This window comes from Leuresthes tenuis, unplaced genomic scaffold (assembly GCF_036924035.1).
Source record: "Leuresthes tenuis unplaced genomic scaffold, fLeuTen1.0.hap1 SCAF_14, whole genome shotgun sequence".
Lineage (NCBI taxonomy): Eukaryota > Metazoa > Chordata > Actinopteri > Atheriniformes > Atherinopsidae > Leuresthes > Leuresthes tenuis.
Window position 1 is genome coordinate 23,122,242 of NW_027325368.1, and position 19,216 is coordinate 23,141,457.

Sequence of the window (19,216 nt, forward strand, 5' to 3'; positions counted from 1 at the left end):
CCTCTGAGCCAGCTAGTCACCAAACACCCGAACCAGATATGGAGGTGTATGCATTTTTTTTGACTGCACCATCTTGTCATCACTGACCTTTGAGAGCAGCTCCTCCTGGTCCGTCTTGACCCCAAAGCGATTTCCGCTGCTGCCAGAGATGCTGGATGAATGGCTGACCTTCCTCACCCCGCTGATCTGCGTCATCATCCCAACATGCTGCTGCTGCTGCTGGCCCTGCCTCCTCTTCCTTTCCCTCGACTTTGGAACCGGACAGGGAAGCTCCAGCTCATTCTGCTTGTCTGTAGAAAACAGAATTAGAGATGGAAAAAGAGGAAGGAGGGATGATTAAAAAAAGAAAAAGAAGTAGTTTTCGGTTCAACTCAGTTGCTGGAGGTTGTTAGATAATCCTCCTCGCGCGTGTTGCCACTGCTCCGAGTGAACAGTGAACACGCTGAGGTAGGCCACCTCTCACACCTATGTGACAACATATTAAAGCTGCCGTGACAGTTATTTAATGAGAACAATCCCTCACTTTCTGTCTCCATCGCTAAAAACAAGCCATCACTGAGCAGCAGTAAAGAATGAAAAAAGAATGTCACGATGAAAAAAAAGGGGTCAGGAAGCACTAATGAGATGTTGTGATAATGCGGCACGCATTCTGTGAAACTCAATGGTGTTGTAATAACAGTTCAGAGAAAGATGGCTCATTCTGAGCCGAAATGTTGGGAGGGGGGACTCGCTGCTGTGCGGGTTTGTTCGGTGCATGTGATTTAGTCTGTTTGCTGAGTGACATTTCACACATGCTGCAGGCCGTATGCATGTGTGCCACATGTGTGAAACTCCTGCTGTCTGTATTTGTGCACAATATGCACAGCGGTGAGAAAAATCTGAGCTGCATCCCCCACAAAGCGGAGGAATATGATCTCTCTCCCACCTGACAGGTGGTAGATGCAATGCAGATAAAACCAGATAAAAGAGCTTCAAAGAGAAACTGAGGCGTGCTGTTGTGTTTGTCTCTCAAGGCAGCGCTTTCTGCTTCACTGCGCCTTTTCCATTGTTAGGAAAGGTTTTTAGTTTTTCCACCATGCATCCAGCCCCTCGTTCCCCTCCCTGCTTTCTTTCTTTTGTTTTAGATTTGATCTGCTGTGGGACAGAAAGGTGGACGTGTGTTTTCAAACACAGACAGAGGAGCAGCTCAGAGCAGCTGGCTGTGTGCTGGTGGTACGGTGGATGGGTGGTGGGGGCTGTTTGCAGGCCAGGCGGGCTGGCTGTGAGTCACGAAACGCCGCGGAGCTTTTTAAGGACAAGGAAACACTGCTGTGCTCCTGACGGATGATGCGGTGTCTGTATGGACCTGATGGCACAGTATGCATACATACGTTCAAACAACCCTCCCCCTCATTCCTCCTGATCTTTCAGAGGGAAGTCTTCCCCAAGTATAAAGCCCTCCCTCCTCCCCTCACATATCTCTGCAGTCAGAGCGAGGGGATTCTGTTTCTCTCCTCCAGACCAGATCAAACTGGTTTCAGAGCAGTGGTGCAGACAAACTATGAGTTTATCCAGTACTTAGCAGACGCTTTCGGTAACCTTCCAACCTCTGGCACATCTGCTGTTCCCGAGTAACGCTGGCTCACTGAAGCCTTACGATGCAGTCTTTTGGTGTGGGTGAACGCGTGCTGCAGTGCTTACCTAAGAAGGTGTTGGAGATGTACTCTGACACTTGGTTGCCTGAGCGACTCATCTCAGACAGGTGGCTTAGCTCCCTGTTCAGCATCCTCTTGAACTGGAAGAAAAAAAAAAAGATTATTAAAACATTATTTCAAATTTGAAACAAATACCTCTGAAATGCTTTTACTGTCATTTCCAAAAAATGAGAACTGAAGCATTTCCTGTTGCTTTGAGACATGTCTCATGCGAATACGACCACAGTTTGTTTTGCTTTTTCTGCGCCATGTAAGGTCAGCGCTCTTCTCTTCCCAGCCCCGGGTATGAATTAGCTGCGAGGACTGCTGGACATTTCAGCAAACAGAGGACAGTGGATAACATACAAAATCCTGTGTACTATTCTTCCAGTGAAACAAAACGCTGCAATGTTCCAGACATATGCAGCCACTGAGCAAGAGCAACATGACAAAATCAGCTCAAGACAACCATACGTATTCGAGATGGGAACGGAAATATTACAAAATCAACACACGAAATGAGAGACACTTCACCAGCTCCGGGGAAAAGACATGAACACAGACTGTGTGCACACACATCCAATTATTGGGAAATCCCCTCTGGGACACACCTTAATGTATCCCCAGGACACAGAGAACAGGTAGTTGGCCTCAGGCATGGTGCTGAGCGGTTCTGAGCCCCTGGTGCTCCCCAGCAGAAGCAGTGAGTGCTCCTCTCTGAGTGGATCCCCAAGGCTGAACTCAGCCCTACAGCCTGAAGTTCAAGGCGCCACCAAATCCCAGCTTTGCAACGGCCGACTGCGATAAAAGCTGCAGTCGCTGGAGAAGGGCTGTGGCAAACCCCTACATCCTCGGCCAAATGCGCCTCCTCTTTGCCTCATCCATTGTTTTCAAGGATCGCGAGCAACTGCAGAGAGTGATGGAATCCCCCTCAGATGCAATCAATATTTCTCTTCCTTTTCTCTCGTTCCAGCTGCGTCTGTCCGTCTCTCTGAAGCTCCGTCTCCTCCTGACACCATCCGAATGTTATGCAGTGACATGCAGGGATGGAGCGGGAGGGGGTGTCCAGCCTTTCCAAGCCCAGATGGAACGAGGCAAGGGAGGAAAGGCAGGCTACACGACGGAGAGAGAAAAGGAAAAGAGGACTGGTAGAAGGCAGAGAGGGGAGGCGGAGGAGGAGGTGTGTGCTCAAGCTGTAGAGTCCCCTGTGGCAGACAGACTGGTGGAGTCTCTCGCTCTCTGCCTCCCACCCTCTGTTAACACTGAGCCATGCACAGCACTGCAGAAAATGAGAGCTTGGAGAATCCCCCACATCTTCCTCTCCCGTGCGCTCATCAAGCCCCCTCCCATTGTCTCTTTTTCACATTTGCCCCCTGCTCAGTAATGCAGAGCAGATGCAATGCATACTGCGCAATTTGAGGTTTCAAAGCACCAAAGCGTTTATGACGAGCGTCAGGAGAAAAGGGGGTTTTAATTCAAATGAAACCAGACTTGGTTTGGTCATTTATCAGTGAGTTGCTACTACTGGACATGCTACTTTTCCAAAAGCAGCAGTTATCTGCGTTTAAGACAAATGGGGATGATGAGAGTCGAGCAGATAAAAGACTTGTAAGTCTGCAGCCCACCACGGCATCACCGCCTGCACGGGAGCCTGAATGCCATGGCAACAGAGTCACATGGCCCCCTCCATCATTCCCACGGTGGTCCCCACTCTGAAGAGACTGCGTCACATCCATAAACAAACAAAACATTTAGAACCACGTACACAATTAACGAAGTCTGCAGCAGGTGAGCTGCTGTGGGGCACGATCAGGAAAGACATTCAGAAATCACAAAAGATGCGATTTGTGTGAGTGCATTCTGAACCCTGACTGCATGAAAGCTACATTTGATTCATTATTTCCTGAAACTGCCTTCACACGCTAATGCCATTATGCCTTTTGCCAGGTACTGTTTCCTCACGCTCGCAACGGGATCTTTTTCTCTTCAAACTAAGCCAGACGCTCGGGTCTTCCCAGCTGCCTAATAGCTGTCAAGCAGAGAGCCTCCATCTAACTACATACTTTCAAAGAGCTGGCTGCACTCAAAACTCAGACTGCCAGAGGCTGTCGGTAAAACAAATCCAAGAAAGTTCATGAGGATGAAAAAAGACCCATTTAATTAAATTTAAAAAATGGAGCTTGGAATGAGTCAGCTTTTCTAAGTTCAAAAGGGAAACTGTAATTGATTTGTTAAAGCAGAGGAATGGTGCTGATTTGAGTGACCTACAGAGAGCGAATTAAGCATACAGCTCAATGCCAGTAACCCCGGGTCATGCAGTCCAGCTGAGACACACACTCAGGGCATGCTGATAGGTCTATGAGGACAGATTACTCAATGTGTGGCGGTAACTCATACATCCTTTTGCGTGAGCAAAGAGTTGTCATATCCAGAATGAAAGGTTAACGTAGGAAGTTACACAAACAAAAAAATTAAAAACCCCTGCGGTAAGTTCAGAAGTACTGAATTAGATAAGATCAAGCCAGAGCCACAGTCTCACCCCCCCCCCCACACAAAAAAGTCAACTTATAAGACATCATTTGATATAAACTGAGCCATTATACCCAAATATAGTGAATCTCCCTCTTTCTTCCTGAAGTAAAATTCTAAAAAGATAGGAAAACCTCAATATAATTAATAAAGAGAGCATTAAACATATCAGTTGTTAACCGTGTTTTTCCTATAATTTAAAACAATTAATCTGTTCTTTAAACACAGTGTCTACCACGGTTCCACAGCACAATGTAAGCTCTTCCAAAGTTAACTCACCTTTTTCCAAGTTGTTAGCATCTCAAAGTTTTTCTTCTGCTTTTCAGAACAACATAGTCCCATTGTCACTTAACAAAAACCAAACACAGCGCTAAAGAAATCCCGTAGAGTTCCAAGAGCAGTTACTGTTGAGGCTGCCTGAGATTCTGCCAGCTTCCTCCCTCTATTCTCGTTTCTGATGTGGCGTCAGGCAGGAAACATATAGCGATAAAGCTGAGCTGAGTGAGTGGCCTACAGTCTAACTGCAAGTCAAAAGCTCCTCCCTCCAACACAGGCCCGAGCATGCGTCTCCACCTACTTCCCTTTTACTTAATAGAGTAATTCACTGAGGTCGTGTACATCCTGCTTCCTGACATGGCCTCAGGCAGCACCCTACAGACATACTTACGCGCCACCAAAAAAAAGTCCCAGATTAACAAGTTTAGAAGGCAGCCGCGCTGACATGTTGAGGTGGAATATCACAATGAAAAAGAAAATGAGTCAAGATGACTTCACAGTCACACTTCAACCTGAAGTGAAACAGTGATACAAACGGGTCTGCACAGGGACAGCTTGACATCAGAATGGAATAGCATAACTGTCCAAAGTGAGCCAATACTGCCTCTGTCCCTGTGTAGCTGTTTCCAGTGTCAACACACAGTGGAAGATAACCTGCAAGTTTTCACAGTTTAGCAACAGTAAAAAGACACATTTCCTGGAAGGTGTTGATGAAAAGTATTTCTGAATAGTTAACAGTAAATTACACGTCTTCTGTTTATATTCCTCATTTAGCTTATTTTCCTTTACAGAGATGACAGAGGTAGAACTTTATTTAATTACAATTAAGTGCCATAATCACCGCTGCAGTTCGTCTGATCTCCTCTCCACCCGCTCAGTCAAATGAGATCACGGCACTATAATTTCATGTCCATTACGCCTGCTGCAGCTACAGACCCACCGCTACATCTGTTTCAATAATTTTGTCATTCTTTCCCCTCGGAAGATGGCGGTGCTTCAAAGCTGAAGTGACCACTCGTGAGTTAAACTTTCCTATGTGCTTGTCTTTTGCTCGGGGGCTCGCTCGCACGCTAACCCACAAAGCGCTAAATGCCCCTAACTGGATTCAGATGGCAGTGTTTGCCCAAGGCCGCCACCAGCATCAGCATGGAAGTGTGGCGAGGATAATGATAGTGAGGGGCAGGGAAGCAGCTCCCCGCTCTTAGGTCATCGTGACCAGGCAGGCGGGCAGCAGGGTGTGTGGTCCTGTACCCCCGGATGCACCTGTGCCCTTGGACAGAGAAAACGGAGACACCCTGGGTTTGATTGTGGGTTCGATTACATCCTCTGGGTCAGAAAAGAAACAGGCCTATTGTTAAAGTTCATGGCAATCGCCTGCAGATGCTACATTAATGGAGCAAAAATGTATCTATTTGATGTCAATTTTGAATTTCAAAGGTAAAATTGAACACTAAAATGTTTCTTTCCATTCTTGCACAACATTCTGGAACACTGATAAACACTAAACCGTAACAGGATAAACTGATGACCTCCACACTTTCGAAATCAACATCGGTCAACAACGGTTCTCTCTCTGCCCTGCCAGACGAGGAGGCTGCCCTGCTGCAGGCCTGAAGGACCTCGCGCTCGTTGTCTTTCAAGTTCCAGTGATGCAGAATCAACCTGACTGCCTGGCTAAAGCATTGTTATTGTCATCTGGTAACCAGGGAGTAGAGCATAGGAGGCAGTGAGGGGGGGGCGCACAGGAAAAAAAGAGACAGGAAACCTGTGTCACGGTCACAGTCACCCATCATGGTCTGACAACATCCCTCCTGATCCCAATCCTCCCCCAGACCACAATGTGGAATACAGCCGGAAATGGACAACACCACCCTTGGTGTTTATAATCTGATGCCGCCATGCTGTCTCCGCTGTCTAAGGGAGGTTGACTAATAACGTATGGTGCATTGTAATTTGTCTGAGCTTTTTACAAATGAATTTCCAAGCAGCTGCTTTGTTTAGTCTTCTTGAAGCTCAGGGCGTTTACTTAGATTCAGTTCCACCGAATCGGATATTTTCAGATTTTCGAAATAACAAGCGGGATTTATTTAACTGTCAGGCAGGTTATTGGAAAGGAGTCTTCATCTTTTAAGCCATACAAGCAGCAAATATCTATTTCATATTTCCTAAAAATTTTTTTTTGCAATTGCTGATGTTTCCACGAGAAAAAAAATCATGTGATCATGTAGATGCAGTTTTTTTAAGAACTTCTGCTCATTTTCACTTCTCAGAGACTCTTCAGATTCTTTTCAGTTACAGTCAGTCATGTTACTGACAAGTTGCCAGTTAACTCAATAAGCTGCAACCTGTTCCTCCAGATGTGTCTTTTTTAGGACACCTCAACTTTTTCAGCCATTTCGTTGCCCCCATCCCAACTTTCTGAGATGTGTGGCTGCCATCAAATTCAAGATGAGCCCAAATTTTTCTCAATTTCACAAATAAAGTAGTAAAATGTTTCTACATTTGCTTTTTTGTGTTCTCTAATGCTTCAAGATCAGCATTGCCAGTTTGAGTATATTGGGTAGCGGATTGTAGCATTTAGCATCAAGCTCAGCTGTGCCATAGTCTCATAAAGCTGCCAGTGTGTTCTCAGCCTATAAAAACGGATTTCAGTAACTCCATCTAGAAAAGCTTCTGCATAAACAACAAATACTTCCAGTGACCAAGTTTGCTCACTTGCCAAGAAGCAGCAATAGCAATTCCAGCTCGCTCATTTTTAAGCTGGAATTTCTATTATCCTGACATGCTTTGTGAATATATTAATGCAAAACAGCAGTCGTATAATGCATGTGACCTTGTCTAATCCACTGCTGCTGTAGTGGAAACATATCAACTGGCTTGCCAAGGCAATATTCGCTATGTTCACATTATCATGCACATTAACCAGTTCCAGGGAATATGGATCAAATTTGATGGTTCACAATCCGAACTCTGAGTGTTCTGCATCTGACTTTCGTGTGAAAAACTAAAGGTGCCGATTAAAAGTGGCCCAGCAGTTCTGAAACAGAAGCTATTGGTGCAGACTTCTGATGACACTTAGCTGTAGAGGATGGCAAACATCCGTCCAGTTATAGAGGAAAAGACCAAGAAGGACGAGAAAAGCTTGGTGCCTAGCTCTCGCTAGCTGTTTTAGCAGCTATTACTAGCATTGCTGTAGTAGTGCTGTAGGTTTATGATGGTGATGCTCATTGCATTCGTATAAGTGAGAAAGTCACATGGAGTCCGATATGAGTGTCGCGGAGCCAGGTATTGAATATGGATCCAATGCCTAAGAGACAAAGGTAATTTGAACATTTGAATTTGTATCCACACAACCCTGAAAAGACAATTAAATATGAGTCATATCAACTGAAAAATATCACTTCAGCCTGTGAATGCAGCAATAGAGAACACTGATGTCCCTGATGACCCAGGATGTACCCGTCATAGCTATTACTCACTGGATAAAACCTGAGGTAGTGCACACACAAAGTCAACAAACAAAAGTGTTCCAGTATCCCAGGGAGCTATCAACAACCAAGCCGATATCTACACCATATTAAAATGACCAATGCACAGTTAGAATAGTTCTGCATATAGCACTACAGTGCAGCCTAGTTGTATAACCTAGCGTTTCTACTGAAGCAGGTCAGCCATTTCCATGGAATACAGGCAAGTATGCTAATCAAGAAGAACAGGGACTCTGCAGTCTTGTATGTAAAACAACACAAGTCATGCTTTTTTTTTTTCATTGCTCACAAAAGATCCTTGAAATGATCTGCCAGCTCATACACTACCACAGAGCCGCCGTTGCTTTGCAAGTGCGTCACTGTGGCAACAATCATTTACATTTTACATAGACTTTGCAAATGGACAGCCACAAAGCAACACAGCTATTACACAGATACATACAGAACTGTTAGTAAATAATATCTCAGTCAAGTCTTCTGACAGCACTGTTCAGATAATTAACAGTTATAATAATTCTGTATTGTTGCATAGTTATGAGAATCTAGGGTTGAACCTGTAATTAGACAGATTCAATCCTTGATTAAAGTCAACTTTGGTTTGGCAGCATGACACCATTGTGGTTTTTCAAGGTCTCGTAGTGTAGGTAGAATGAACAATGGCACAATGCTCACAAATACCAGTTATGAAAAGCAAAATGCTATTCGCACGACAGCTTGCAAAAGTGAACATTTAGAGACGGAAGGGTTCTCTTGGAGTTTAAAAAAAATCATAAATCATCAGAACTTTTCAAACCCACCTACCAAACCTTGAGAAGCACTGATCAGTCAGTGTGATAGTTCCCGTCTTCAAAAAGCTTTTTATCCACTGCTCTAGCTTACAGGGTTCCCTTTCTGTTATTAATGCAAAGATAGACTGTTCTGCTTCTATTACAACCACAGTGCTGTACATATCAATGTAAAACCTCTACAGAAACGTAACAAACACACTTCTGTGAGATTTACATTCAATACATTGCTCCAGTTGTCCTACCTTATTTGAGGCCATGTCGCTGACAGACCGGTAGGTCTGGATCGTCTCCAGCTGGTCCAGACACCAGTCCAGCTCCTCCATGGTCTCCATGGCCAGCTTTTGATAGGATTCATCTGCCAACAGACACATGGACACGTAATCAGGCCCGAGCGGATCCATGTCCATACTCGATCCCCCTGACACCATGTGTGGTGGCCCAAGGGTCCCAGAGTGGCCTGATCGTATGGGGGACTGGCATGCAGGACATCCGGAAGACGCAGAGGAAGAGGGGGAGGTGTGCACACAGAGCTCCTTCATCTTGCTACGCTCTGCCACCTCACAAAGTTCAAGGAAGTTGTGTTTTCAGAGAAACGGAGGGCAGATTTACTGTTTGCCGGCTCTCTCCTTCTTGCCTCCTTCTCTGCGTACCCCCTCTTTCTCTCGCTCTCGTGCACTCTTCAACCCCCCTCCCACTCTGTCTGGTTCCCCCACCCCCTCTCAGCCACTCTCTTATTAACTTATCCCCTTCTCAGTAGTGTTCTACTGAATGACTGACTTGCAATCTAGGCAGTCTGCTGCCTCCTGCTGTTGATGTGACTGTGACCCCCCACCCATTTAAACATCTCAATGCAACCTGAAGAGGATCTTTAGGTGGCAGAAACAGTTTTGCTTTTTAATTTGCCTTTCACAAAGCCATCTATGTGATACTAATTTCACTAGATTTCACTGTGTGGACAAGAGGTTCAAAGCTACATTGTCACTTATGCAAGAAAGACTGCTCCAACTTTTTTCTCCCCCGACCACTTTAAGGCTGAACTGCATGAGCAGCGGCTCACACCACCATGCCCCACAAATGGTCTCTCCCCTTTCTAAACCTCTCTGAGGAAGGAAAAAAAATATATCAAACACAAAACTTTGTGTTTGCGCAAGCAACACGAGAGGCAAATCTTGACTCCCCGAACTGGAGGACAGCCAGGCCAGGGCTTCACCGTGTGCCAAAGAAACCAAAGCACTTCCTCTTTGACCCTGAACTCACGCAAAACACGGAGTGGAGTTACTCAATGGAGTGACTGCTGAGGACCGTCAGATGTCATCTGTTGAAACAGCTCTACCGTCTGAAGCTATGACTCACACGAGGAAGGCCCCAGGGTATTTAAGAGGAACAGAGCGCTTTATAAGAAATCAAAATGAAACGATAAAACCCGAGGAGACGTCAAAAAGGGACAAACTCTAAGACAGGAGGTGATTCAACAGATTTCTGCCTGGAGGGAGGGACCGCTGAACCCATCTGGATCCCCCCACTTTTCTTTTTCTATGGAAAAGGCTGATGTCTGCTTCATAGGGCTGCACACATGGAAGAAATTTACCCCATATGCTTAACACAACAAGACAGCCAGCGTGCTACTCCCCAATTTACGTCAATATACTGGATCAAAGCACTTCAAAGCACAGTGATGGCGTACAGATCTCGAACCACAAGTGTTGAACAAAGAACTGTAATAAAACCTCAGTCGTGTTGTGCACTTTAGGAAAACTCCCACTTTTGACTGTTATCAGAGCAGCTTTACCGTGACTCCTCTGAACAAAAAAAAATCAAAATGCAGTCTTAGCTCTTAAAGCTCACCCACAGTTTTGAGAAATCATGCCACTGGCTCCTCGCCTCAATTCCTCAAGTCAGACCAATTTTTTTTTCTTTGCTTGAGCTCCAGCGCGGAGACTTCAAAGACATCCTTTGCTATATTATAGAACTCAATGCCAATTTTTGTGGTCCAAACTATTCATAGGATCCACCGGCACCTAAGCTGTGCAAAATTCACACAGGACACAAAGTATAAAGTCAGAGGAGCTCATTGCACGAAGAGGTGAGCTGCTGAAAGCGGGTTTAAACCAACATGCTGCTGACTTGGTCCACAGAGGCAGGAGACCCTGCCAAGAAAATGTGACCACATCCTGCTCCGTTCTCTCCAATGTGAGTATATAGAGACATTAGGCATTTTAACAGGGAAGTTGGGAGACATCAAAGGCTTGGACCATCCACACTGTGTGTATGAACAGGTCTAAGGTCATTTTGAAGCTTGACACAGTCCAGAATATCATGATAATAAAATGCTTGATGTGGAGCACAGAACAAAAATGTAATGATTCAGTTTTCTGGATTCAAACCATTTGGCTCCTCCTGTTGTCAGTTCTCTTTTGTAAAGAAAACCCAGAACTATCTAACTTGGTAATCACATTTGTTTGAGTTGAAGTTCTAACTCGAGCAAAGTTATGCCCAGGAGCGCACTGTGAGCTGATGGCGTGCTGAACCCATCGCCACCTCTGGTCGATCATAAACAGCACTAAATGGGCTGACATTTCACAGAGTCACCAGTTTAAGGTGGCGTGACGCACTTTCAGTCTGACAAACCTGCTCCCAGACAGCTTGAGGTACTTTTCCAGTCTGTTTCTTTTTTTTTTCAGTGGAAGTCAATTTTTCTGGTGAGCGCTAATGCTTTGGCCATATGCTGAAAGCTGCAAAGAGGACAACAGACCTCAGTGTGCAGACAGACCCCGTCTCCCTCCTTTCCCTCTATCTCGCTCCCCTCGAGGGCCACAGACCGGCTTCTGTGAGAGCCATCAACTGCACTAATGACCAGGGCCGGGTCCAAACCCCCATTCCTGCAGAGATACCTTCCGCTTACATCCACCTCACACTGCCCCTCTCTGTGTTCTCAACCAACCCCTAAACCTGTTTTTCTCCCTGTCTGACTGAAGCTTAGTTTGCAGAACTGCGCTGTCTCAGCATACAAACAGCCGCTGATGGATGAAGTACTCAAATTATTTGCTCTAATAAAAGTAATAATAAATGTCTACATCCGAGGACATTCCTCAGCTCAAAGTTTTACTGAACAAGAGATATAGTTGAAAAAACTTCCGTATGAAAGGTGTTTTACATTTGAGCATATAACACTGGGACATTTAAGGAGCATTTTCCAGGTTAAGAATGTTAAAAATCTACAAACAAAGCCATAGAATGTTAATTCCAACACTGTATGCGTTGGAATTTTTAAGACAGAAAAAATGGATAAAGTATAAGGGGTCGACTAATCATATTTTACCTGTAAGTAAATGGACTTATAGCTCTGTGCAAAAGATCTTGATCCAGCCCTCATCTCATTACGTACAGCTTGTTTCAAAGACACAATCACTTGTTCTCATTTCTTTAGTTGCACCTATCAGAAATGCCAAAGGTCAAATTTCTGCACCAACAGGGTGATTCCAAAGAGCTATTAAATGAAAGTTTGGACACGATGCGCAGAACTGTAATAACTGTCAACTTTCAACAATGGTTTCTCTTTGTCAGCAGCTCTAAACGCTCGATCCAAAGTTTAGATTGTGGATTTCGACTATGCTATAGCCCCAGAATTGCCTCTCCGGTTAAAACATTTCTGAATTCTCAAGGAATTATGGGGCCAGTAATAACTGATGGTCACCTGATGGACCACCAGTTTTAACTCACCACCACCCGATCAAATATAAACACCTAAAAGCCATCCGTGTTGATACGGTCATGGTGATACGTGTACGTTCTCACTGTTGCTCGTTTGATTTTGCAGATCTTGAGCTGAGATGCAGGAATGTGTGTGTGTGTGTGTGTTGGGGGGAGAGGAGGTGTAATGATTCACTTTTGTGTAATGATTCACCCCTTGCTCACCCCCAACATACGTCAGCTTATCACACATAGAGGAGAGAAAAAATGCTGTAACAAAGAACGAGGGAAAAAACCAACAACTCGGGTCTTAATCTCACTGAAGCGTCAAAGCGAGGCTTTTCAAGGCAAGGCTTGATGCTGCCTCAAGTGTACAATACAGGTGAAGGGTCAGCTCAGAACACACATGGTGGGAAAGCTTTCATCTTTGCGCCAATTATTTGCATTGTGCAGGCTTCTAATTTTGCCATGTTTTATTTCACAGACAGATTATATTTGATTTTAGCTTTAAAAAAATCTTTCAAAGTAAAAAAAAATCAAAGTAATCTTTTTTTTTTTTTGTTAGAGAATTACACTGAATGCATGTGTTTCTATTTCCTAAGAATATCAGAGACAGCATGAAGTTGCAGTTCCAGGAAACTAAATGTGCTGAATGTGACTTGTATGTGCAGTTCTGGTGAACTCGTATCTGATCCTTAAACCTTTCGCAAGATATCAAGACAATCAAAAAACAACAATAAAAGAGATGTTTGAGACTGATTTGGGGATGTTATGAGTGTGATGGATTTTCAGCTATTGGAGAGACCGTGGTGTGTTGGACATTCAAACTCAGTCCAACCCCGAAACCATGCAGACAATCGTCTTCTGTCTTCTCTCACAAACAGCCCTCACTGATTATGTTTCTGCATAGTTTACAGTTGTGCCATAATCTCATCACTTATCAAAACAAAAGGCTTCAAACACACACATTCACACAAACACTTCATCAGAACCTGTCTGATAGCTCCTTCACAATGCACCATGGAGCTGCCTTGGCATGGGCCGGCTTGAGGGATGGGCCGCAGTGAGGTTTATGACTGTGCTGACGTCAATGACATAATTCAAATACTTAACCAGGCTGCACGCTTCCAGCCCGCCAGATCCTATCCTCTGGCTGTGAGCCCGGAAAACCTGAAATGGATTCCTGCTGTGGAGCAGAGCAGCTGTTGCACGCACGAGGGGAGCGAACTGAAAAGGAGAAGTCAAGTTTGTGAGCGACTGTCCGTCTGTGTGCCCGTCTGTTTATTCAAAAAGTTTATATGTGAAACGATAAGCTTCATCAAACATTCAGTCTAAACATGATCCAATCATTCATGTGGCTGTAAAATGACAAAATGCTGTGAATGTTTTTTGGAAACAGTGCAGAGAAATCAGCAGCCCTTACAGTTGTGTAAAATATGTGCACACAACTTGAAACAAGGCCATAACTCTCTGTCGCGCATTGCTCCTCGGTACCTCCTTAACCTTCCGGTAAATGGACACCAGTGATTTCCTTGCTTTAATCTGTCAGAATAGCCAGTGTCAGATGTGTCATTCATCACTTCTCCTTGAGAGCATGTTTACAAAAAGAGACAAAAGATGAATGAGCATTGCTCATTGTGTGTTTCTCCACTCCCTGCGCAATTTACGCACGGAGTCACATGACCGATTTAGTTTCAGGGCAAACAATGTGTACGTCTGCTGCGCCTGATTCATTCTTCACGGTTTGAAATACGTCAGATTTTTTTGGGTAATAGGCTCACTTGGCATCTGGTCTGTCCTGCAATGAAAGAACTACAGTTCTTAAAGTCAACAACATGTTTTGAAAAAGTGCGAAACTCCTTCCCAAACACGTACAGTGACACTCGATGAGTGGGTATTAGACGGGAAAAAACTGACATTTTACATGATTTACATTTTTGGAAGAACTCTGTGTTATGATGTAAAATGATATAAATGTGTCACAATTATCATAACTTACCTAAAATGTTTACGAACAGTTTAACCCTGTAAGATTTATAGAATGAAATAGAGTTCAACTAGCAACTTAAACAATGTTTTTTTAATGAAAAAAGAGCCACAGTAGGAGTCCCACCACAGGCAAAGGCTCAGCACAGCTACAGTAAAAACGTCATCCTTCTAATAAAGCATTGAGGACAGAGAATGGTGGCTCGGGGCTGCTCTGTATGGACAGAAAATCGACTCAAAACATCTGCGTGTGCGTAGCACTTGACTTGTGCGTGTGTAACTTGCTTGAAGTTACGGACAAAACAATAATTAGGAATTCAAAAAGTCTCCTACACACAAATCATTAAATACGCACGCACAAGTCGCCTGAAACACACGTACAAAGCTATAGATCAGCACCAAGGGTTTAGAGACTGTTTTCACGCCTCCAGGAAGCCTCACAGATTCGTCCGTGCATGGCGCGTTTAAGTACTGGTGGAAAGCTGGGTCATCTGGATTTTCATCTGAGTCAAGCGTCATTTCCCTCGATACTTAGTTCCCTGTGTGGAGGACAGCGCATCAAAGTACCAGACACATAAAACGTTATCTGAAATGATCTGAAATACTGGCTGTCTCATTATAGTCGGATAGCAAAGCGAGCAGATTTAACTTGTACTTACTTCAGAGGGTAGACCACCGTGATTTGACTGTCAATTTTTCTCAGCCAAAGAACAAGTCCACCACCAAGCGGTCGTTGCTTTAAAACATCTAATTACATTTGTACGGCTCTTAAATGCTGTCCATATAAGGCATTTTAGAATATTACAAAGTAAATGTGTTATAACCACGGTGTGCTGAGATATTCTATTTTACACAGATCCACAATTATTCACAATTCGTTACAAGTTTATAGGGAACTAAGTATCGAGGGAAATTGGTGCCTGCGTATTTAATGATTTGTGTGTAGGAGACTTTTTGAATTCCTAATTATCGTTTTGTCCGTAACTTCAAGCAAGTTACACACACACAAATCAAGTAGTGCGCACAAATCAAGTCACACGCACAAATCAAGTACGACGCACAAATCAAGTACGACGCACAAATCAAGTACGACACAGAAATCAAATAAGACGCACAAATCAAGTACGACGCACAAATCAAGTACGACGCACAAATCAAGTACGACACAGAAATCAAATAAGACGCACAAATCAAGTACGACGCACAAATCAAGTACGACGCACAAATCAAGTACGACACAGAAATCAAATAAGACGCAGAAATCAAATAAGACGCACAAATCAAGTACGACGCACAAATCAAGTACGACACAGAAATCAAATAAGACGCACAAATCAAGTACGACGCACAAATCAAGTCACACGCACAAATCAAGTACGACGCACAAATCAAGTACGACGCAGAAATCAAGTACGACGCAGAAATCAAATAAGACGCACAAATCAAGTACGACGCACAAATCAAGTACGACACAGAAATCAAATAAGACGCACAAATCAAGTACGACGCACAAATCAAGTACGACGCACAAATCAAGTACGACACACAAATCAAGTACGACACACAAATCAAGTACGACGCAGAAATCAAGTACGACGCAGAAATCAAGTACGACGCAGAAATCAAATAAGACGCAGAAATCAAGTACGACACACAAATCAAGTACGACACACAAATCAAGTACGACGCAGAAATCAAATAAGACGCACAAATCAAGTACGACACACAAATCAAGTACGACACACAAATCAAGTACGACACACAAATCAAGTACGACGCAGAAATCAAATAAGACGCACGAATCAAGTACGACGCAGAAATCAAATAAGACGCACAAATCAAGTACGACGCAGAAATCAAGTACGACGCAGAAATCAAATAAGACGCACAAATCAAGTACGACGCACAAATCAAGTACGACGCACAAATCAAGTACGACGCACAAATCAAGTACGACGCACAAATCAAGTACGACGCACAAATCAAGTACGACGCACAAATCAAGTACGACACACAAATCAAGTACGACACAGAAATCAAATAAGACGCAGAAATCAAGTACGACGCAGAAATCAAATAAGACGCAGAAATCAAGTACGACGCAGAAATCAAGTACGACGCAGAAATCAAATAAGACGCACAAATCAAGTACGACGCACAAATCAAGTACGACGCAGAAATCAAGTACGACGCACAAATCAAGTACGACGCACAAATCAAGTACGACGCACAAATCAAGTACGACGCAGAAATCAAGTACGACGCACAAATCAAGTACGACACACAAATCAAGTACGACACAGAAATCAAATAAGACGCACAAATCAAGTACGACGCAGAAATCAAATAAGACGCAGAAATCAAGTACGACGCAGAAATCAAATAAGACGCACAAATCAAGTACGACGCACAAATCAAGTACGACGCACAAATCAAGTACGACACACAAATCAAGTACGACGCAGAAATCAAATAAGACGCAGAAATCAAGTACGACGCAGAAATCAAATAAGACGCAGAAATCAAGTACGACGCAGAAATCAAGTACGACACACAAATCAAGTACGACGCACAAATCAAGTACGACGCACAAATCAAGTACGACGCACAAATCAAGTACGACGCACAAATCAAGTAAGACGCACAAATCAAGTAAGACGCACAAATCAAGTACGACGCAGAAATCAAGTACGACGCAGAAATCAAATAAGACGCACAAATCAAGTACGACGCACAAATCAAGTACGACGCAGAAATCAAGTACGACACACAAATCAAGTACGACGCAGAAATCAAATAAGACGCACAAATCAAGTACGACGCAGAAATCAAATAAGACGCAGAAATCAAGTACGACGCAGAAATCAAGTACGACGCACAAATCAAGTACGACGCACAAATCAAGTACGACGCACAAATCAAGTACGACGCACAAATCAAGTACGACGCACAAATCAAGTAAGACGCACAAATCAAGTACGACGCACAAATCAAGTACGACGCACAAATCAAGTACGACGCACAAATCAAGTATGACGCACAAATCAAGTACGACGCACAAATCAAGTACGACGCATAAATCAAATAAGACGCACAAATCAAGTACGACGCACAAATCAAATAAGACGCACAAATCAAATAAGACGCACAAATCAAGTACGACGCACAAATCAAATAAGACGCACAAATCAAATAAGACGCACAAATCAAGTACGACGCACAAATCAAGTAAGACGCACAAATCAAGTAAGACGCACAAATCAAGTACGACGCACAAATCAAGTACGACGCACAAATCAATTACGACGCACAAATCAAGTACGACGCACAAATCAAGTACAATGCACAAATCAAGTAAGACGCACAAATCAAGTACGACGCACAAATCAAGTAAGAAGCACAAATCAAATAAGACGCACAAATCAAGTAAGACGCACAAATCAAGTAAGACGCACAAATCAAGTACGACGCACAAATCAAGTAAGACGCACAAATCAAGTACGATGCACAAATCAAGTACGACGCACAAATCAAGTACGACGCACAACTCAAGTAAGACGCACAAATCAAGTACGACGCACAAATCAAGTAAGACGCACAAATCAAGTAAGACGCACAAATCAAGTACGGCGCAGAAATCAAGTACGACGCAGAAATCAAATAAGACGCAGAAATCAAGTACGACGCACAAATCAAGTACGACGCACAAATCAAGTACGACGCACAAATCAAATAAGACGCACAAATCAAGTAAGAAGCACAAATCAAGTACGACGCACAAATCAAGTAAGACGCAGAAATCAAATAAGACGCAGAAATCAAGTACGACACACAAATCAAGTACGACACACAAATCAAGTACGACGCAGAAATCAAATAAGACGCACAAATCAAGTACGACACACAAATCAAGTACGACACACAAATCAAGTACGACACACAAATCAAGTACGACGCAGAAATCAAATAAGACGCACAAATCAAGTACGACGCAGAAATCAAATAAGACGCACAAATCAAGTACGACGCAGAAATCAAGTACGACGCAGAAATCAAATAAGACGCAGAAATCAAGTACGACGCACAAATCAAGTACGACGCACAAATCAAGTACGACGCACAAATCAAGTACGACGCACAAATCAAGTACGACGCACAAATCAAGTACGACGCACAAATCAAGTACGACGCACAAATCAAGTACGACGCACAAATCAAGTACGACACACAAATCAAGTACGACACAGAAATCAAATAAGACGCAGAAATCAAGTACGACGCAGAAATCAAATAAGACGCAGAAATCAAGTACGACGCAGAAATCAAGTACGACGCAGAAATCAAATAAGACGCACAAATCAAGTACGACGCACAAATCAAGTACGACGCACAAATCAAGTACGACGCACAAATCAAGTACGACGCACAAATCAAGTACGACGCAGAAATCAAGTACGACGCACAAATCAAGTACGACACACAAATCAAGTACGACACAGAAATCAAATAAGACGCACAAATCAAGTACGACGCACAAATCAAATAAGACGCAGAAATCAAGTACGACGCAGAAATCAAATAAGACGCACAAATCAAGTACGACGCACAAATCAAGTACGACGCACAAATCAAGTACGACACACAAATCAAGTACGACGCAGAAATCAAATAAGACGCAGAAATCAAGTACGACGCAGAAATCAAATAAGACGCAGAAATCAAGTACGACGCAGAAATCAAGTACGACACACAAATCAAGTACGACGCACAAATCAAGTACGACGCA

The 19,216-nt window shown here is 43.6% G+C and overlaps 1 protein-coding gene across 2 annotated transcripts in view; it reads right to left on the bottom strand.

Moving 5' to 3' along the window:
• Positions 1-19,216, bottom strand: part of LOC140269499 (3',5'-cyclic-AMP phosphodiesterase 4B-like) — a 53,046-nt gene that overhangs the window by 4,778 nt on the left and 29,052 nt on the right. For both annotated transcript variants that reach the window (XM_072364622.1, XM_072364621.1), the window contains 3 exons: positions 8,997-9,109; positions 1,681-1,774; positions 88-290 (listed from right to left, as the gene is read on the bottom strand). In XM_072364622.1, coding sequence (XP_072220723.1) covers positions 88-290; positions 1,681-1,774; positions 8,997-9,109 — 410 coding nt within the window. The remainder of the gene's footprint in view (positions 1-87; positions 291-1,680; positions 1,775-8,996; positions 9,110-19,216) is intronic.